This window comes from Pecten maximus, chromosome 14, assembly GCF_902652985.1.
Source record: "Pecten maximus chromosome 14, xPecMax1.1, whole genome shotgun sequence".
Classification (NCBI taxonomy): domain Eukaryota; kingdom Metazoa; phylum Mollusca; class Bivalvia; order Pectinida; family Pectinidae; genus Pecten; species Pecten maximus.
Window position 1 is genome coordinate 36,308,241 of NC_047028.1, and position 22,881 is coordinate 36,331,121.

Genomic DNA, 22,881 nt, shown 5'->3' on the forward strand with positions numbered 1-22,881 from the left:
GTATAAGCTTTATTAAAGATATATGTTATGAAAACGAAATAAGTCAATGTATGTGTACATGTATAATTCTGACGTAAGTTACAAGAAGGTACAAATGAAAATGAAAGATATAACAACTCTTGAAAAAAAATCATTAAAATATGGCTAGGTACATGCTAAAAAAAAGTATATCATAAAAGAATGTGTGTTTTCAAAGCGCGAGATTACGTCATAGCAAAGCCAACGTTTAAAATGAAAAACAATTGATTATAATTTGGTCTTTGAAATACATATCAAACATTCATCGATGTGTCTGCAAAATTAGCAGCTATTTAGTCAGGCCTGAACAATGTGTTGAATTATATATGTACAGGTATATTTGTAATGGGAGATATTTAACATGTCCGCTAGCCATGCATACGTTTGAAATCTACAACCAGACTCAGTGAAATGAACACTAGTATCAATTGAGCTATGTTTGTCTTCGGGGCACAGAATAAACTGACGCAGATTCGATATCGATTCAATTCATATTGAAATGTCCGTTGAACAATGAACTTGTTTTACAATTAAATTGCTAGTTTGATAACGAGACAGTATTTTCTCACATGTAATTGTCGTATCTGTATCGACAAAGCGATAATAATGTTATCAAGGTATTATTCTTTTATTTACACAATTTTTAAACATTTTATCAAATTAGCAATTAACTACTTGTGTTAACTATTTATACTGTAACGTACCGGCTCACTCTCAATTTGAACACGATACAAATATCGCTAACTACTGCTGAATTAGGCTTGTTTTTTGTTTCCATTATTTCAACATTATTGGATTAAAATAATTGCCGCAATCAACTCACAAACACTGCAGAATCTCGCTAAACAATGCTCTCTGTGTCCATAAACCCCGTGACCCGGAGCTAACCACCCTTTTAAGGGTCTTTCCATTTAAAATGTCTGTCCGCTGATTATCAGCGTTACGAAAATGTAAATACTTGAAACAATTTTGTAACCGAGTACATTTAATCGCATATTCTATGGTTAAAATCTCTGCTTTACTATCGACCCTTTTCTGCTATTGCTAGGTACATACATTCTATGTATATAACACAGGCGTCTGCTTCTAGATAGTATTTATATAAAAAAATAAGCCCCTACTCCTATTATATCTTACGCCTGTGCAAGTACCGTATACAATTTGTAGCGTTTCTCTTTAAGAAAGACACATGATTTGAAGATACTGTAAGCTACTGTTTTCGAATAGCAATAAACCTTTTTCTTTCTTTCTTTTCTCTCTCTCCCTTCCCCTATCAATGTATATATGTTCCACTCAAATGTCCCACAATGTTTTAGCATTCAAATATACAATTGTACATACAAAGCAGTGGATATTTTTTTTTTATTTCAGAAAGTGTGATTATTTAATCGCAAAAGACGTCAAATAGAAACAATTATACAATCATTGCAATCATGCCTTTTGGACTACCCATATTCCATAGCAATGTTAAAGAGGCTGGGGGGGGGGGGGGGGGGGGGGGGGGGGGGGGAGCAGGTGGAGGCGGGGGGAGGGGGTCGCAACGAAACCAGACCGGGACTCAAACTCGGGACGTCCAAACTCTAGACGGATCATTTGTATTTACCTGTGCTTGGTCTCGCTACAAGTTTACAAATCTACTCCTTTTTTTACAATATTTCGCGGAATCTCAAACCAGATGGCACACAGGTTCAGAGAACTAAATTCTGTTAAAGTATTTGTTCATACAACCTAACAAGAATCGACACCCGAGTTTTCCGAACTAGAGACAGACACTGTGGCGGTATTGAGCTCGCCAGGGCCTGTTAGTAGCTTGGCAGGCCTGCGACCTGTTGTCCGATAGAAATGTAAAATTACTAAGACTGTCAATACAGCTCCTATCCCAACGTTTTGACAACAATAAACAATAACGGCCAGACTTCCTGTATTACGGTTTTTTTAACTGTTTTATCAATCCTCATATTGACTACTGTGCTACTGTCTGGGGCAACAGTTTAAAAAAGAATATTGTTAAGTTGGAGCGCCTTCAGAAGAGAGCAGCCATATTTTTTTTATATTGTGACTTTTTAACTCCGTCTAATGACATGTTCAAATTACTAAGATGGCTGTCTTTTAGCAAAAGGATTTTATATAGTCAGTCTGTTATATATAGTCATCTAGCTCCACAAAATTTAAATTGTTTTACTAGCATATCTGATGTCCATTGTAGGTCTACCAGATTCTCAACCACAAATGTTTTTTACTTACCTTCTCACCATACAAATACTTTCAAAAAGTCTTTTAAATATCAAGGAGCTCATACATGGAAACTTTTACCAAGTAATGTGAGAAACTGTTCAACACTTTTATCTTTTAAGAAAGCAGCTAAGAACTTATTTATGGACGTAATCTGTAATCTTGCCGTAGTTGTACTATTATCCTTTACATTTAATGACAGCTCCAAAATTATGTTGTATTTTATATCATATGTGCCTTGTTTAATGTTATAATATTATTCTTTTATACTTATACTTATCTTGACCATGTGTAAGACGAGCTTTTAAGCTCAACATGTTATCAAGTATAAATAAAGACCATTATTATTATAAAACACTATGGTTATCAATCAAGACAAAGAATGTCTATTTTGTTTAAATCAGAAATACAGTGTCCCTCTAATCGTTAAGTTAATTATCGACAAACTTTAATTGAAATGTTATAATTATTCTAACCAATTATAAGTACAATATCACCAATGCAATTATTGAAACTCTATATATTTTGTACCAGTTAGGAAAATGATGGTCTAAATTATTTAATTTTAACTTAACCGTTGCCAGCTTGTCGGCGTTTTCTTCAGATGAAATATACTTTATGTGACTGTGATGACTGGTCTAACAATAACAGACTGAATGAATTATGGTCCGTGTGTGTGGGAATGTTCTGCATGGCGTCTCCACGGGGTCAATAACCTGGAAAGGCTGAAATCATCCGATGCGGTGCAAGGGAGGTAACTCGCATAAGAATCGTTCGAAATACGTGACTGATTTTAGACATATGAAGATTTATCTCTATGTAAGGATCCTAACTAATTAGTACATGTAAACTATAGGGCCGCCCTTAGGGCCCTAACATGTAGTTATCTTTGGACCCTAACTGAGCTACCCTAGGGCCCTAACATGTAGTTATCTAACTGAGCTACTCTAGGGCCCTAACATGTAGTTATCTTTGGACCCTAACCGAGCTACCCTAGGGCCCTAACATGTAGTTATCTCTGGACCCTAACTGAGCTACCCTAGGGCCCTAACATGTAGTTATCTCTGGACCCTAACTGAGCTACCCTAGGGCCCTAACATGTAGTTATCTCTGGACCCTAACTGAGCTACACTAGGGCCCTAACATGTAGTTATCTCTGGACCCTAACTGAGCTACCCTAGGGCCCTAACATGTAGTTATCTCTGGACCCTAACTGAGCTACCCTAGGGCCCTAACATGTAGTTATCTCTGGACCCTAACTGAGCTACCCTAGGGCCCTAACATGTAGTTATCTTTGGACCCTAACTGAGCAACCCTAGGGCCCTAACATGTAGTTATCTCTGGACCCTAACTGAGCTACCCTAGGGCCCTAACATGTAGTTATCTCTGGATCCTAACTGAGCTACCCTAGGGCCCTAACATGTAGTTATCTCTGGACCCTAACTGAGCTACCCTAGGGCCCTAACATGTAGTTATCTTTGGACCCTAACTGAGCTACCCTAGGGCCCTAACATGTAGTTATCTTTGGACCCTAACTGAGCTACCCTAGGGCCCTAACGTATAGTACTGTACATTAAGGTGGGAATTTTGAGCTTTGTACGTTTATCTGTGTGTTACAAATAGTTATCACCCCACGTCCTGGTATGTTTCCGATTATTTCCGAAAATTCTGCTCACAGTTTTGGCAGTAGACGCCAGAAACAGTCTCCTAGACAGATTTTAATCCGCGTGCAAACTTTATATTCCTGTATAATTCAGTATACATCTAAAGAAATATGAAATATTTTGAACACTTAATCACAGGAATTTCAGGTATGATATTATTACACATTAATGGTACCCTTGGGTGATTTCAACGACAAGTGAAAAATCTGGTAATATTTAAGGTAAAACAAACTGTCAATATTACTAATGTCCATATAAACTATACAATATCTATAACCATACCTGTATGCATGACCGTACCTGTATGCATGATCATACACAATGTACCTGTATGTATGACTGTACCTATATAACCATATCTGTATATGTATAGTTATGCCTAATCAGGCTTATTACGCCTGTGCGTGACCCATTTGTGCAAGCTGTAGAGCACTGCGGACTGTAATACACGTATCTTTTATGGAAAGAAATATATTTCTTATTGCAGTACGTGTAATTATGCAACTTGTCTCATACGTAAAGAATATTGTTTATAATAATTAGCAGAGACGTGTATATCAGATATATACACGTGTCTGTAATTAGTCATATTTTGCATACGAGTGATAAAAATACCATCATAATATTCCGTGCGAAATCCGGATATTCGATTTGTTTATTATACAGGAAAACAAACATCCGGTGGTAAAAAGAGGACGATCGCCCATTCCTGGGTATGGCTTTTTATCTTTCAATTTTGCCTGGAATTCGTGTTGTCATGGTTATTTGATTACATAACCGTGCATTAATGATATGTCTTCATGTGATCAACTGTAAGAGTCACCAATGAGATTATTAGACTTCAGTGTTACATTGATTTCTCAGCGTGTCACCATACAGCTGGCTTCCATCGGTTTTTGACCTCCTTCAATTTTTCAGAATTTTACTAACTGTCAATTTAAAGAAAGATGTCCTCACGGGTTTTGCAGGAAACGAGAAACAAATTTTTGACTAATCAGGTGATTAGCTAATAATCATTTGAACAACTGGGCCCTGGAGGCAGTCCGATAAGCTTAATTACATGTAGGTGTTTCGCTAGCCCGAGTTTTCTCTGGCCCTGACACCAATGGTGTCTGGTTGACATGTTGTCAAGGCCAGAGGAAACTCGGGCTAGTGTTTGGCATAAGCACAGGAGTTCTAGAAACCTAGCTACTTTTTAATTTAAGACTTAGATTTGAAAGGAAAATTCTGGTAATTCATTTTTTTTAGATAAAGCATTCATTTAAAAAATAAATTACACTATTAAAATCGTTTGCCTGCTGTTAAAACTGGACATGACTTGTAAAAAAGTAAGTCAAATTTGCAATATGTTCTATATTGTTGAATGATGTGATGTTTTTGTTTTAGAATCACCAGAACAATGTACAGAGTTGTATTTCCTTTACGGAGGACAGTACTGCGATGTTCTGGTTGGTCAGGATGGAAATTTCAAACACAAACTCCTTCAACTTCTAATGGAGCAATATTGGTGCCACAAGCACCTTCGTCAGTTATCCATAAAAATGTACGGAACTTTCATATCAGCTCCACAAACCGATATTCCGAGGAAAATAAAGTCTATGTTCTAGGATGTAGATCTAACAATATCAAGGTCAGCAGCGACATGATCTCTTTAAAATACGGCGAGTTTGATATGGACCTTTTGTTTGTGTGGCTGCGAGATCACTGTCGTTGTAGTGAGTGCTATAACCATGACACAAATCAGAGAAATCTACAGAATCGGAAGTTGCATTCCGAGGACTTGCCTTCCAGTGTCGAGTTTGATGGTTTGGTTCTCGGAATCACATGTAAGTATATTTAAAACATGTTAAAGGAAAGAAAATAGATCTTCCCAAAATTAAATATAAATTCTAATTTCAGCCAACAATTGAAATTTTAGAACTTCTATGCAAAGTACATAAGGAAAGTAACACCTTTATTACCACCAAGAGTATGTAAATGTATTATTTTACGGCCCATTGACAATTTTAGTCATTTAGGGTCAAACAATACCAGATTAAGTACGTTCAAACTCACAGAAAGAAACCCATGCGGCTCAGACCAAAACATTAAAAGATAAAAATCTGGAAATCACTAATTTTAAGTAGTTGCAAAGAAAATTAAATTTAATTGTATAGTCCCATAACATGTAAATAATGAAGTTTAAGCGGTGCAGAAATTGTATCGAATAAACATTTCAAAGATGTAACTTTGAAAAAGGTGTCACGAATCTGTTTAAAATCGGAGCACTTTGAACTTTTATAACAAACTAAAGGGCTATCTTGAAATCCTCCATATTTTAATTTATACACGTTGAGGTTGTAAAACTTTGAGTAATGTCTGTCATTTGGCTTATGTTTGAGTGTAACACGGTCGGATGGACATGTGACATCGTACGACATTAACTGGTTGGTGTTTGTTTAGAGGGTCGGATGGACGTGTGACATCGTACGACATTAACTGGTTGGTGTTTGTTTAGAGGGTCGGATGGACATGTGACATCGTACAACATTAACTGGTTGGTGTTTGTTTAGAGGGTCGGATGGACATGTGACATCGTACGACATTAACTGGTTGGTGTTTGTTTACAGGGTCGGATGGACATGTGACATCGTACGACATTAACTGGTTGGTGGACAATGCCTACCACAGCCAACACACCGACCAGGTAGACAAAGTGGTCTGGGATAAGGACACTATCGAGAGTGCTGGACTTCCAACTGTTCATTTCCAGGAGTACATGGACTCAGACGAAGGACTTCGTAAACATTTGTACAATCTTGTCAAGTTTGGTTTTTCAATTGTCACAGAGGTAAATATTATTTCTGTTTTTGTCTTTTTTTTGAGAAAAACTGAAAACAGATCCTGTATTTGAAAATTTTTTTTTTTTTATAGTTGAATTACAGAATTGTACTTTTATTACCAATAGAACATAATAAAAAAAATTATACAGTTGATTTAAAATGGTAGAATGGCACAGTGGTAACATACAAATGTACTGGCCTTTCACCTAGGCAGCCAGGGTTCAATTCCTCAATCAGATGTGCAAAGGTATGGGGTCACCTGCTCTACTCCATTGGTTTTCCCCGGATACTCCAGTTTCCTACCTCAGCAAGACCCCTCTTGCACTTACATCCGGGCCAACAAGCGATTAGTAATTTAAGTTGATACATTGTTTTCCAATTGTTTTAGAATGAAGATTAATGATTATATTACTTGGGGTGAGATTTTTTTTCAGATCCAACTATGTGATCTTTAATGTCAGTGATGTGCGTATACCGTCCCATGAAATAAAAAAAATCTTTTTTTTGGTAAAATTGAATCTAATCTTGCCATAATTACACTCGGATATCAGAAAATAGAAATATTTATTACTGCGTGATATATTTAACAAAAGGTTGTAAGTATGGATAGATATTGTAATGTAACCCACATCTGTGATGGAGAAAACAATGCTTGTATGCGTTCCTTATCAAAAAAACAGTGGAATGCTTGTGTTGATACCATCTGGCTTATGGTTGTAGGGGAGATAACTCTGATAAATCAGATATGATTATCATACCAAATTAAATTGATCACTTTTTCAACATGATATGAGTTTCAATTTTGAGAACTAGTGATAGAGGTATTGCTTATTTGAAAACAAATGGATTCTAACTTTGGCTTGCTTGATAACAAAATTTTGTTTGTAACATGATAAAAAGATTGTGAACTTTTTATCAATACAATATGGTAAGTCCAGATATCCCTCTAATTTCAGGCACCACCTGTCCACCACATGGGGACTCTGGAGGTTGCCACTAGAATATGCTTCAAACAAGAGACTCAGTTTGGGCCTGACTGGACATTTACATCCAATAATGAAAGGGGGGACACCGCCTACAGCGACCTCTATCTAGGGGCTCACACGGACAACACATACTTCACCAGCCCCAGTGGGTAAGTCACCGGCCCCAGGGGGTAGGTCACCAGCCCCAGTGGGTAGGTCACCAGCCCCAGTGGGTAAGTCACCAGCCCCAGTGGGTAGGTCACCAGTCCTAGTGGGTAGGTCACCAGCCCCAGTGGGTAAGTCACCAGCCTCAGTGGGTAAGTCACCAGTCCTAGTGGGTAAGTCACCAGTGGGTAAGTCACCAGCCCCAGTGGGTAAGTCACCAGCCCCAGTGGGTAAGTCACCAGCCCCAGTGGGTAAGTCACCAGTGGGTAAGTCACCAGCCCCAGTGGGTAGGTCATCAGCCCCAGTGGGTAAGTCACCAGTGGGTAAGTCACCAGTGGGTAAGTCACCAGCCCGAGTGGGTAAGTCACCAGTGGGTAGGTCACCAGTGGGTAAGTCACCAGTGGGTAAGTCACCAGCCCCAGTGGGTAGGTCATCAGCCCCAGTGGGTAAGTCACCAGCCCCAGGGGGTAAGTCACCAGCCCCAGTGGGTAAGTCACCAGCCCCAGGGGGTAAGTCACCAGTCCTAGTGGGTAAGTCACCAGCCCCAGTGGGTAAGTCACCAGTGGGTAAGTCACCAGTGGGTAAGTCACCAGTGGGTAAGTCACCAGCCCCAGTTGGTAAGTCACCAGCCCCAGTGGGTAAGTCACCAGCCCCAGTGGGTAAGTCACCAGCCCCAGTGGGTAAGTCACCAGCCCCAGTGGGTAAGTCACCAGTGGGTAAGTCACCAGTGGGTAAGTCACCAGCCCCAGTGGGTAAGTCACCAGCCCCAGTGGATAAGTCACCAGCCCCAGTGGGTAAGTCACCAGTGGGTAAGTCACCAGCCCCAGTGGGTAAGTCACCAGTGGGTAAGTCACCAGCCCCAGTGGGTAAGTCACCAGCCCCAGGGGGGTAAGTCACCAGCCCCAGGGGGGTAAGTCACCAGCCCCAGGGGGTAAGTCACCAGCCCCAGTGGGTAAGTCACCAGCCCCAGGGGGTAAGTCACCAGCCCCAGGGGGTAAGTCACCAGTGGGTAAGTCACCAGTGGGTAAGTCACCAGCCCCAGTGGGTTAGTCACCAGCCCCAGTGGGTAAGTCACCAGCCCCAGTGAGTAGGTCACCAGCCCCAGTGGGTAAGTCACCAGCCCAAGTGGGTAAGTCACCAGTGGGTAAGTCACCAGTGGGTAAGTCACCAGCCCCAGTGGGTAAGTCACCAGTGGGTAAGTCACCAGCCCCAGTGGGTAAGTTAAGCAGCCAACTATTTTTGTTGATCTATTTACAATTAAGTATTGATGTCAATTTTTTCAAAAATTAATTATAAGCGTTGATGTCGATTGTTTTTAAGTTTCATTGGGGTATGAAAAAAAATTTGTTTAAAAACTGTATGAATTTGCATAGCAAATTCTTACAGAAGTTTGGAAACAAATTTTTTTCATACCCCTATGAAACTTAAAAACAATAGACATCAACGCTTATAATTAATTTTTGAAAATGATTTCCTAATTTAAAACATGTTTTATGTACAATTTTCTAAAAAAAATCCCAACCAATCAGAAAGCCACATTCTGCGTACAAACAATGGAGAATTAATTATGTGTATTTACCATACATCACGTCATTGTCCATATTATGATTATGAAATCACAATCAATTTCTGAAATCAGACCGGTGAATTTTCACTCAGAAGGTATCTTTTTATCAACAGATAATTGTGTGACATCATATAGTTATTATGATGTCATAAATTATATATGACATCACAATAGTGTCATTACAAATGTATTGTTCAACATTTATGAAATTATTGCAGTATGAAATGAACTGGTCAGTTACGTGATAAATACCAAATAGTCAAAAAATTATCATTAAGACTCAGTGTTTTAACAGAGCTAGCAGAAAAAGTGGACATTGGATATTGCAATCTTTATAAGATAAAAAATTAATCTGTATTATCTCTCTCGAGACTTTTGCATGATAATACCTCTTATAAGTCCATGTTGGCAAAAGGGAATTATTGTATCATTTACAATGAATAAAAATATCCGTGAGAAGGCAGCGATAAATTTTCTAAACCAGTTGTTTTTTTGTTTTGTAGAATCCAGGTTTTCCACGTCCTGGAACATGATGGAGAGGGGGGTCAGACTCTCCTGGTGGACGGACAATATTGTGCAGAGCAACTGAGATCCAAACATCCAGAGGACTTTGATCTTTTAACAAAGACTGTGGTTCCACATGAGTATTACGAAGAGAAGCTACGTTTACGTAGTCTTGGTACGGTCCTCTCTGTCCACCCGACCACTGGTCAGTTCTTACAGATAAGGTCAGTATATATGTATCGGTCAAGCTTACATGAGAAATAGTTTCTATAAATAGACATCATGCATAATTATTATTAAAGACTGACAAAAAACTGAAGTTTTAATTTTGCAACTGTAACAGGAGTAATGGAATCAAGACCATGGCCCCAAGTGTCATTGTCCACCATTTTGTTTACATTTAAAACATACAACATTAATTTCTTACTAACAAAAGACACTTCTCAATTACATATTATTCACTTAAACATTACTATACTGTACAGGTGGTTATTTTTTCAGGTCAAATTTTTCATAATTTTCATATAAAATGAAACAATTGAATTTAACGAATTCAAATTTTGCAATCTTGCTATAAGATGATATCTAAATTTCACGATCTCGCTATAAGATGATATCTAAATTTCACGATCTCGCTATAAGATGATATCTAAATTTCATGATCTCGCTATGAGAGGATATCTAAATTTCACGATCTCGCTATAAGATGATATCTAAATTTCACGATCTCGCTTTCAGATGATATCTAAATTTCACGATCTCGCACTAAGAGGATATCTAAATTTCACGATCTCGCTTTCAGAAGATATCTAAATTTCACGATCTCGCACTAAGAGGATATCTAAATTTCACAATCTCGCACTAAGAGGATATCTAAATTTCACAATCTCGCTATAAGATGATATCTAAATTTCATGATCTCCTATGAGAGGATATCTAAATTTTACGATCTCGCACTAAGAGGATATCTAAATTTCACAATCTCGCTATAAGATGATATCTAAATTTCATGATCTCGCTATGAGAGGATATCTAAATTTCACGATCTCGCACTAAGAAGATATCTAAATTTCACAATCTTGCTATAAGATGATATCTAAATTTCATGATCTCGCTATGAGAGGATATCTAAATTTTACAATCTCTCTTTCAGATGATATCTAAATTTCATGATCTCGCTATGAGAGTATATCTAAATTTTACGATCTCTCTTTCAGATGATATCTAAATTTCACAATCTCGCACTAAGAGGATATCTAAATTTCACAATCTCGCTATAAGAGGATATCTAAATTTCACGATCTCTAGAAAAAGGATATCTAAATTTCACAATCTCGCACTAAGAGGATATCTAAATTTCACGATCTCTAGAAAAAGGATATCTAAATTTCACAATCTCGCACTAAGAGGATATCTAAATTTCACAATCTCGCTATAAGATGATATCTAAATTTTACAATCTCGCTTTCAGATGATATCTAAATTTCTTGATCTCACTATGAGAGGATATCTAAATTTCATGATCTCGCTATAAGAGGATATCTAAATTTCACGACCTGGCACTAAGAGGATATCTAAATTTCACGACCTGGCACTAAGAGGATATCTGAATTTCACTAATACTGCTCACACTGTCAAATAACAAAGCATTTAACATGTTTATGTTTTTTTAAGGTTTGTATAATTTTGTCCATCTGTGAACTGATCCCTATGCTTTAGTTAGCCTTAACAACTAACTACTTATGGGAATCAAATATTCTAAGTTGGCTAATAACTGCATAGTATGCTGACAGTTTTGATCAGAGTTTATTTCGCAATTGATATATGTATCTGTGTCATAATCATTATTTCAGTGTATGAAAGTATATATGAAAATTCCTTAGACAATTGGTGTACAGAATATTGAAATCCTATAGTCCCATGTCATTTTTCCATAGACCCATCTGTAAGCACATATTGTTTAAAATAGCATAAGTAATTGTGTCATGGAACCGCTTGTATCATCCAGTTTATACTCACTCAAATGTTTGAAGCCATTAACGTGCTGTTCTCAGTAAAAACACTTCGATAGTAAAATATGATTTCATATGATGGTTTGAAAATATAGGGATGTTGTTTACATGAATCATAATGTATGTCATCAGGACTCAAACTTTTCATAGCCAAGAAATTTTACAAAGAACGACCAGGTTTTCTATAGCCTTGGGCCATCGGACCACCTTTAATTTCAAATGCTGTTATTTCATAAATCAGATTTTCGCAACCACGTCAATGGCCCGCTAAATAGCGAAAAAATCATCCCCGCTAAAATAAGCGGCTATATGCTATAACATTTAAGGTATTATAGGCCAATTATAATATTTGTTGAGTAATGACCAAATAACTCAGGTGTGTAAATTTCTCCCATTACCAAATAAGGTAATCTGTATTTTTATTTACAGGTACAATCCTTACGATCGATCACCAATGTACACCTTACCTCCAGATCAACAACAAGCATTTTACCGAGCTTACGAAAACCTCACTAAAGAAGTTCGTAACCAAGACAATGAATTGTGGGTCAAACTGAAGGGCGGTATGGTTCTGTTTGTGGACAATTGGCGTGCTATGCATGGGCGAGCCTCTTTCACGGGTCGCCGGTTGGTCAGCGGTTGCTACCTCCCACGCGACGACTGGACTAGCAGGGCTAGGTTAATGGGATTGATGAATCTGTGAGAGTACGATACGAAAACCTGTGAGGGTAGGATACGAAAACCGGTGAGGGTATGATACGAAATTCATAAAACGTAATTAAAGGAGTCAGATTTTTTAATATCCAATTTGAGGCTCCGCTAAGGTTTTGATGTCCAAAAATCTCAACCTAAGGGTCAATATTTCAAATCTGACACTCAGCAGAAATATGTGTATTAAAAGCCCTCCCCCCCCCCCCCCCCACCAAGGCCAAATGAAATTAATTACTTTTCTTGGGCAAAATCTATATTTATATTTCGTGTATTAACAGAGAAATCGTATTTAACATATGTGTTCTAACTAGGTGATAAATCTTGTACACATGGCGTAATATTTTAGCTTTATATACATTTGTATACATTAGGGACATCCACGATTACATACCGTACTGTGTAGACTGATAAAACATCTTTATAGGAAGACTACAGAAATTACCCGACAATTGATTTGATTCAGTATGAAATATATTGGCCCTAGACCTCTCGCCCAAAAAACGCTCCCATTACCACTAAATTACTGCCCCCCCCCCCCCCCCCCCCCCTTTTTTCAAATTCCTGGATCTGCGCCTGAATATGGGGTTATCACTAGGCATGGACTTACTAGTACTGTCATACAAATGTTTATTGCCCGACGTTGGCTGAATGCCATACAGAGGCTAATTACCAGGCATGGGGTTATTACTTATTACAAGCCATGGGCTTATTGTCTGGCATGAGGTTACTGTATACATGGACTTATTGCGAGACAAGGGCTCATCACCAGACATGCAATATGGGCTTATTACAAGACGTTGACTTATTACAAGACACAGACTTATCATCTTGCATGAGGTTGCTGTATTATTAGCTCACCTGCCCGAAGGGCAAGTGAGCTTATGCCGTGGCGCGGCGTCCGTCGTCCGTCCGGCCGTCCGGCCGGCGTCAACTTTCCATTCAAGCAACTTCTTCTCAATAACCAAAAGGCCTAGAGACCTAATATTGGGCCTGTAGCATGCTGGGGTGAAGGGCTACCAAGTTTGTTCAAATGAATGACCTTGACCTTCATTCAAGGTCACAGGAGTCAAAAAGGCTAAAATCTTCAAACGACTTCTTCTCAACAACCAACAGTCCCAGGGAGTTGATATTGGGTCTGTAGCATGCTGGGGTAAAGGGCTACCAAGTTTGTTCAAATGAATGACCTTGACTTTCATTCAAGGTCACAGGAGTCAAAAAGGCTAAAAAAAAATTAGACGACTTCTTCTAAATAGCCAAGAGTCCCAGGGAGTTGATATTGGGTCTGTAGCATGCTCGGGTGAAGGGCTACCAAGTTTGTTCAAATGAATGACCTTGACCGTCATTCAAGGTCACAGGAGTCAAAAAGGCTAAAATCTTTAAACGACTTCTTCTCAATAACCAAGAGTCCCAGAGGCCTAATATTTGGCCTGTAGCATGCTGGGGTGAAGGGCTCCCAAGTTTGTTCAAATGAATGACCTTGACTTTCATTCAAGGTCACAGGAGTCAAAAAGGCTAAAATCTTTAAACGACTTCTTCTCAATAACCAAGAGTCTCAGGGAGTTGATATTGGGTCTGTAGCATGCTGCGGTAAAGGGCTACCAATTTTGTTCAAATGAATGACCTTGACCTTCATTCAAGGTCACAGGGGTCAAAAAGGCTAAAATCTTCAAACGACTTCTTCTCAATAACCAACAGTCCCAGGGAGTTGATATTGGGTCTGTAGCATGCTGGGATGAAGGGCTACCTAGTTTGTTCAAATGAATGGCCTTGACCTTCATTCAAGGTCACAGGGGCCAAAAAGGCTAAAATCTTTAAACGACTTCTTCTCGATAACCAACAGTCCCAGAGACCTAATATTTGGCCTGTAGCATGCTGGGGTAAAGAGCTACCAAGTTTGTTCAAATGAATGACCTTGACTTTCATTCAAGGTCACAGGAGTCAAAAAGGCTAAAATCTTTAAACGACTTCTTCTCAATAACCAAGAGTCCCAGAGACCTAATATTTGGCCTGTAGCATGCTGGGGTGAAGGGCTACCAAGTTTGTTCAAATGAATGACCTTGACTTTCATTCAAGGTCACAGGAGTCAAAAAGGCTAAAATCTTTAAACGACTTCTTCTCAATAACCAAGAGTCCCAGAGAGTTGATATTGGGTCTGTAGCATGCTGGGGTAAAGGGCTACCAATTTTGTTCAAATGAATGACCTTGACCTTCATTCAAGGTCACAGGGGTCAAAAAGGCTAAAATCTTTAAACAACTTCTTCTCAATAACCAAGAGTCCCAGGGAGTTGATATTGGGTCTGTAGCATGCTGGGGTGAAGGGCTACCAAGTTTGTTCAAATGAATGACCTTGACCTTCATTCAAGGTCACGTCGATCAAGTATGCTTAAATCTTTAAATGACTTTTAGTGAAAAGCCAAAGTGCAGAGAGACATTATATTGGTCCTGTAGCATGTTTTCAAATAACTGCAGGATCCATATATGAAAAGATCACTGCATTGCAGGTGAGCGATTTGGGCCCATTGGGCCCTTGTTGGGAGACATAGGCTTATTACCATGCATGGGCTTATCACAAGACATGGGCTTATTGTCAGACATGGGCGTATTGTCAGACATGGGCGTATTGTCAGACATGGGCTTATTGTCAGACATGGGCGTATTGTCAGACATGGGCTTATTGTCAGACATGGGCTTATTGTCAGACATGGGCGTATTGTCAGACATGGGCTTATTGTCAGACATGGGCTTATTGTCAGACATGGGCATATTGCCAGACATGGGCTTATTTGTGTATAAAATATGTGTATGAATATGATAAGGTAAGGTAACCAATTGTAAGATGGTTGGCAGGTTGTCTCCGAAATTGTTTTTGATTAATCAATGACAGTCTTGCCAAAATATCTCGTCCTTTAGCAACTGCATCAGCATTATTTAGTTTTGTGATGTTGTCAGTTTACCATTCCAAGTATTGTTTGTGGTTGTGTGTATATTTGACCAATTCAATACACTGTTCCTTTTATAACTACCCTGTTACCCTTTGTTGGTTTAATGAATTAAGTACTATGGAAAAAGTGCCTGTTGTAAGTTATCTAATTCGAGCTAGACTTGCCCCGTTCCTAGATTATTCAAATTGTAAATAAAATTAAGCTTTATAATTTTGGTGTCTAGAATATTCAAATTATAAATAAAATTGAGCTTTGTAATTTTAGTATCTAGATTATTCAATTTCTAAATAAAATTGAATTTTATAATTTTGGTGTCTAGAATATTCAAATTGTAAATGAAATTCAGCTTTATAATTTTGGTCTCTAGAATATTTAAATTATAAATGAAATTGAGCTTTATAATTTTGGTCTCTAGAATATTCAAATTATAATTATAATTTCGGTTTCTGAGATATGTCGGATTCCAAGTTTCCAACTAGGGGAGATAATCTAGTTTCATAAATCAGCTGTGCAATGATTTTCAAATAATATAGGGCTAGTGGCCAGTCTAGATTTAAAGTCTTTTAGAAACATTGTTTTCATTAAATTCATTTTTGTCTTATCCAATGAAACCAAAGATTACAATTTATTACATATAGAGAAATATCAAATCATAAAAACTGCTATTTAATAATTTTTCACTATGGTGAGAAGTCATAAGTTTAGTTATTTTTTACTTGCAGAAAACAACGTTCTGTTTTTGGAGGCAAAACACCAATGAAAACACGTAACTGAAATCACTTTATAAAATTGAACAATCAAAATGCTTGATTCAAAATTAAACAAAGTTTTTTTTGTTTTATGTATGGAATTTTTCGGACAAATTTTCAGACAAGAATATCTAATAAGTGGAATATTTTTAAGTGCCGTTTAGTAAAACATAGTTCACCTAATGTTGATCATTTTATGCTTTTTCATTTTCATGATATTTCACAAGTACAATGCTAAGCACTGGAATAATAGCCAGACTCCAAAGATTTACAGGGTATTTAGTACATGTATTATTGATTTATTGTATTTCCTATATTTTTTACTGAAAAATACTGTAAATTAATATTGTCTTCGGTCAGGACAATCATGCAATCATGATCGCTGATATCGGGTCACTTATCTGGAGAAAACTGATTCTAAAATGTTAATACAAGGCAGTTGTTGTTCTTCTAAGAATTCAAATGTTGTAAATAGCTATTTTAGAGTGCAATTACAACTGGTTTTGAAAAATATAGGATTTACAGTACAATGTAAGAAAATAGATTGAGAATTAATTTGTTTCTATGCAGCATTTGGAATTTTTTAAATCAGAATTTATTGTGAAAATGTTTTAAGAATTTATTCGTTATTGAGAAAATATTTCAAGTCAGAATTAAATTGTTATTTAGAAAATATTTTAAGTCAGAATATAATTTTATTTAGAATATTTTTAAGTTCGAATTTAATAGTTATTTAGAATATACTTCAAGTCAGAATGTAACTGTTATTTAGAAAATATTCTAATTAAAGATTTTGTTTTTTCGTTTTTAGAATGTTTTTAGTCAGAATTTGATATTATTTAGAATATTTTGTGTTAGAATTGAATTGTTATTTAGAATAAATTTTAAGTCAGAATTTAATTTTATTTAGAATTTAATTTTTTTTAGAATATGTTTTTAGTCAGAATTTAATTTAATTAAGAATATTTCTTAAGTCAGAATTTACTTAATTACAAAAACTTGCCAAATTAAAATTGATCATTTCCTGATTAACCACATCATAGCAATGATTTCTATTTAGATTTGTATACAATTTGTTTAATCTCTGTGATTCTTGTATTGAATGTGAAAACATAACTTTCCTCATATGAACCAGTATTTATATATATCTAGTCGTAATTTTGTGATAACAGGGATGTTTTATCCCACATGATTAAAAATAAATTTTAATTTTTTATCTGCCATATGATTAAAAATCAGTATTAATACATTTGTATATGAAGTTTGTGATTTGTATAATAATTTAATTTGTATGAATTGTCAGATTTATTTTATACAGTATTTGATTTAAAAATAAAATTATCAGTATTCTTCTATCTATGGAGTTATTGTCTATTTGTCAACTGGAAACAATTCTACCTCCACTATCTAGTACAATGTTTTCTGATCTATCAGAATTACTTCCCCTTGTTTCACTCTGCCATTATACAGGCCTCTGACTACAATTATACTTCCGAATGCAGTACATATGGAAATTTCAGGACTGTTGCTAAATATTTTTTCCTGACTTAGCTGTTACAGATATGGGCATAATTTTACCATAGATTTATGGGGCAATATTTAATATAGTGATAGAATTTTGTTTTGACACCATTTCCATGTTTGTTTGTGTGGCAGGACACGGGGGAGTTATAAGGCTTGAGTTGTAATATTTTGTGATTTTCCGGATTTTCCCACAATGTAGTTGCGTGGTTACACTTATATATAAATATCTTTCTTAAATGCAGGTCATGAGGTACTTTCCAGCTCACTGTAGGTTCAGCTTGAATAGTTCTACAACGTGATGTGAAAACCAGATTTTTTGCAAAATTCTGAAATATTTAAATTTCGATTTTTCTTTGGTAGAACAAGGAGGGAAATTGTGGTCTGAGGCCCGCCTAACGCCTATTATTGAAATAGATGTACCAAAGTTCCCTATATCTGGACCTAGCAACACCGGCCGGGCAAAGCAACGTTGAGTCATCCTCAAGCCGAGTTCGCGGTATCCTCAAAATTAAAGCGTCTCACTAGATCGACACAGACGTATTTAGTGCCACCATATGTCGGGAAAATTTGATTATATTCTTTTTTAACATATTCAAACTTCAAATGACTTATATGTCGAATATAAGATTGTGGAGCCTTCAATTCTTTTAGGCGATTTTTTTTTTTTTTTTTTGTCAATAGCTAGGCTAGGTTTCTTTAACATGTGTTTTCCTTGTAACCCAAAAAATACATAATTATATGTCAATATAAATTAGAATATAAGGAAGCTACATACTGGCTAGAAAGAAAATCATTGAAATTTACCGCTCAAAGTTATAGATACTTAGTTAAAATGGCTTCATTCGGCTCAACTCGGCAGATTCCGGTACCCTACTTCTAACTGTAGGGTATGGGAATCTGCCGAGGTGAGCCGAATGAAAATGGCTTGTTTCCGATGGGTTGCTTACAGGGAGGACAATGGCATGACGTCATGATAGGCAACACATATAAACCCATTTGTGACGTCACGTACTTGTTGCTGAGCTGTTTAGCAACCGGTAAAGATGGAGATGATCAGTCTCTCCGCTAATATTAACATTTTATGTTAAATCTTGCCTACCACGATGGATATCAAGTTATTCTTGGTACTTGTGGTAATGCTTAGCGCATTGCAGCAAGGTCCTGCTGCTTATCGGGACTTTACGTGGTAAGTTTGGACTGTTTCTCCCTTTTTTTGTCTTACGATTATTACACAGGCCCTTTACGGCATATTGAAATACCAATGGCATTTCTGAATTTGTGAATTTCTGAACACGCTGCTTAAGTTTGAAAAACAAATCCATCTGAACTTTATATATTTATTCGTGTAGTGTGGAGCCCGAACCAGGATTTGCCAAAAGAATGTTTTATTACTTCACTGCGAGAGAAATTGAAAGAATGTGTCCAGCGCGAGCCGATCTTATATGGGTAAGTATTGCGCAATTTTATTATATATAATAATAGTAAGTACAGTTCAACAATGCTATACTTTAAGAAAGATTTCGTTATTTCCGGATCCGTTTCTCCAACGTGAACTGTATGTTTACCAAACCTCTTCTTTACTTTTAACGTGAGTCTATCGAAACATTTTTAGTCTGTGTGGTTCAAATTTGATTATTTAAATGAAATTAAACGAAAGTTAAGCAAATATATATTGATGCTAATCGATAATCATTAATTAATTGTTTTTAGCGAATTGGAAGTGAGGTATTTTGTAACCTCCTCGGCATCCTTATAACCATACTGCTGGGTTATGCGCCAACGATTAGAAACAACACCAGAGAGAGATGGACAGCCATGGTTTCCATGTTCCAGGAATGGAGAACTCGTAAGTAATATTCATAACAGTACTATTCTCCATCTTATGATATATTTCAAATGTCTCTCATAGTATTCGCGTTGGTTCGATTGTTGGTGGGCAGAACCCTTGTACATTCATTTTGTATTTCTAAGATACGGATTGACTTTATATTATATACTTGTACAGGTCCTTCCCTCTGTCCCCACTGCGGAACAGCTCCATGTCAGGTGAAGAGGAGATCACTCTGGAAGCCCTCCGGCTCCCGTAAAAAGGACAACGCCAATTTCAAGCAGCGGTCAAACGCAATGATGCTGTTTAACTATGGGCTAGAGCTGTCTGCGGTGCTTACAAAGGAACTCCCCCAGGATGACCTGTACTGGCAGAGGAAATTCTGTCATGAATTCGAGGAGAAACATATGGTTCTTTTCCCATTGTGTATCCAGAGGCAAATCAACTACTGGTATCCCGTCCCTCGCTAGGTATGTATGAGTGATGATGATGTTGTTGTTGTTGTTGTTGTTGTTGTTGTTGTTGTTGTTGTTGTTGTTGTTGTTGATGATGATGATGATGATGATTAAACAGATTTATTCATTTTTGTTACAGATTGGTTGAGAAGAACCACAAGGTGGAATTTCCAGGAGTGACGTCATCGATGATAATGGCGTGTTTTGGATTTGTTGTTGATTTCAAGATCAGTTCCGATAGAATCGATCTTAACCGGCGATAACTTTTGATATTGTTTTCATGTTCGCACATTGGTCGGTCTACCTCTGTGTAGGTATCTGATGATGAAATGTATCATATGCTTGTGGCATTACTAATTAAAGATATGTTGTTATTTGCTATTAAAGAGTTGTGTTGATTAATCGGATTGTCGGGGTGTTGGCTACAGCATATATTGCTAAGTTCAAAAATAATTAATCTCGAAAAAAAAAAAAAAAAAAAATCTAATCTTAAAGTGTCTACCTGCATGCGTTCTTGTCTTCCAACACAGAAGAAGTATCTAGAAGTATCTATTATAAAACTGCACTTTATTACTGAGACATTCAAACAATTCAAAATTGGACAGAATTTTCTTTAAAAGTAACAGAAGCACTACTATAGAGTCAAGTATAATGCTGTGCTTGGATTTTTTTAAAAGTAATTTAACCGTGATTTAATTAAGCATCGTACACATTTAAAAGTACCCGATCGCAATATTACCATGGTAATCGGTGACCGGAAGTTGAATAATTTACAAACCAAACTCTGACATAAATGCAACTCTTTAAACGATGACGTAACTCTTTAACGGTAATCTAACAAACTCTCCTATTTGTGCATTTGAATATCCAAATGAAACCATTTATCATTTAATTCACTTGTGCAATCGATAAATATGTTGATCAACAATTTCAAAAATTGAAAAACCGACAAATATTGACCTCTAACCTCTGATACGTAATGGTCACGTCCTCTTGTCTCGCCATCAATCTTCCTGGTTCTTCTATGTATTTATTAATTTCAAAATTCATGGTTCTAGTTTCGAAACTCGACCCAACCTTTGACCTATAATGGTCCCGGTGTCTTCCCACTCAGCCAACATATCCTATTTTAACATTGGGGGTAGGAACAATAGAGAACAATAGGCACTAATTACAGGTAAGTTATAGCCTGTTTTGGAGAAGTAGGTTACCTGTGTTACCTGTATTACCTGTGCTGCAAGCTGTTAACAGTTGGTATATATTGTATACTAAATATATATCACAAATACTTTATACAATTTTAAAAATATCAAAATAGGATAACTCAAATTTTCATAAATTAGTGAAAATAATTCCTTTTTTTTTCTATATCCTTCCATTTCATAAATTCACACTTTTTCATAATTATTAAATATAACATAAAATACATTTGTTCAATTTAACCTTTACATTGAGAGGACACATCATCAATAAGTTTAAGTCAATGCTACCTGTTTCATTGTGATATATAACAGGTATATATAATGTACTTAACAGAAAACGATTAAAAACAAAACACTTTAAATGAAATTTTAATAGTTCAAGTAAAACAAATCATGTATAATCATTAAACTTACTGAATAATAAAGCACAAATCATTATAATCCTAGAAATCACGGAGAAAGTTCATAATATCACCAAAGTCACTGTTTAATCACTGAATATGATTTATCGGTGGTTCTCGTTTATCTAGTCTTCACATACAAAAGTATTCACGCAATAAATATTTAAATCTTATCATTACAAAGAAACACTAGTCTATATAATTGTCATTTCCTTTAACACGAGTATACGCTACTCATAATCCTTGCAAGTTCAAGTCACTTATGAAATTGAATGTTAAATAACACTTGTATATATAATGTTTAGAATAAAAAAGTTCAATTTCTGTAGGTATATCATAATCACTTAGGTCCTTATAATGAAACTGAATGTTAATGTCAGGAAACACAAGTATATGATACACGGGCATATAATTGTCATTATCCTGGATTTATTACTCCAAGTGGATAAGATGTGAAGCTGCATCAGCATATGCTGTCACATCCATCGTGTTATTCCGTAGTCTCATCTTGAGAGTCTGGAGTCTCGATTCCAGTTGGCGATATTTCCTCTTCTTTGTGCATGGTTTGCCTCCAGCTTGATACTGTATGATCTTTGCAGCCACTAAAGGTTGGGATCTTTCCAATCATTTCCTCGACATCATTATTAATGCGTACATATAAATGTATATTTCAATTTTAAAGGATATTTTCTTCACTTTTATTGTTAGTCACTTTCGAGTCCCATGTATACCTATACTGAAACAGACTATACCTACATTTTCCACAGGTAAACTCAGGTAATGTTTATATAACAAAAACAACATGTTGGCTGAGTGGGAATGAACCATGGTCCCGGCTTCGAATCTCAATCTGACCTTTGACCTGTATTGGTTCCGGTTTCGAATCGCGACATGACCTTTGACCTTATTTCTTTTGTAACAAAAATAAAACTGACCATTCTACAGTACAGTACAGTACAGACAGTAATTTTCAACATGGTGACATTGTCGCACACTTACCCCCCCCCCCCCCCCCATCCCCCCTCTTGATTTCATATGAATGTCCTGTTTCGCCAGCCAATATAGTCTGCTATATATTGTTTATGTTGGTGATATTTATTTTGACGTGAGCTTTAAAGCT

At 36.7% G+C, this 22,881-nt stretch overlaps 2 protein-coding genes across 2 annotated transcripts; both read left to right on the plus strand.

Annotated features, from left to right (window-relative positions):
- Positions 1-4,398: 4,398 nt before the first annotated feature.
- Positions 4,399-12,677, plus strand: LOC117342502 (trimethyllysine dioxygenase, mitochondrial-like). Its single transcript, XM_033904676.1, has 6 exons — positions 4,399-4,627; positions 5,301-5,740; positions 6,524-6,744; positions 7,693-7,871; positions 9,937-10,161; positions 12,379-12,677. Exons 2-6 carry the CDS (start codon positions 5,314-5,316, stop codon positions 12,650-12,652), a joined length of 1,326 nt encoding a protein of 441 aa, XP_033760567.1. The 5' UTR covers positions 4,399-4,627; positions 5,301-5,313; the 3' UTR covers positions 12,653-12,677.
- Positions 12,678-18,547: 5,870 nt separating this feature from the next.
- On the plus strand, positions 18,548-20,624 carry LOC117342869. Its single transcript, XM_033905156.1, has 5 exons — positions 18,548-19,061; positions 19,225-19,321; positions 19,586-19,721; positions 19,881-20,173; positions 20,298-20,624. The coding sequence occupies exons 1-4, from the start codon at positions 18,979-18,981 to the stop codon at positions 20,171-20,173; spliced, it is 609 nt and encodes a 202-aa protein (XP_033761047.1). The 5' UTR covers positions 18,548-18,978; the 3' UTR covers positions 20,298-20,624.
- Positions 20,625-22,881: the final 2,257 nt, after the last annotated feature.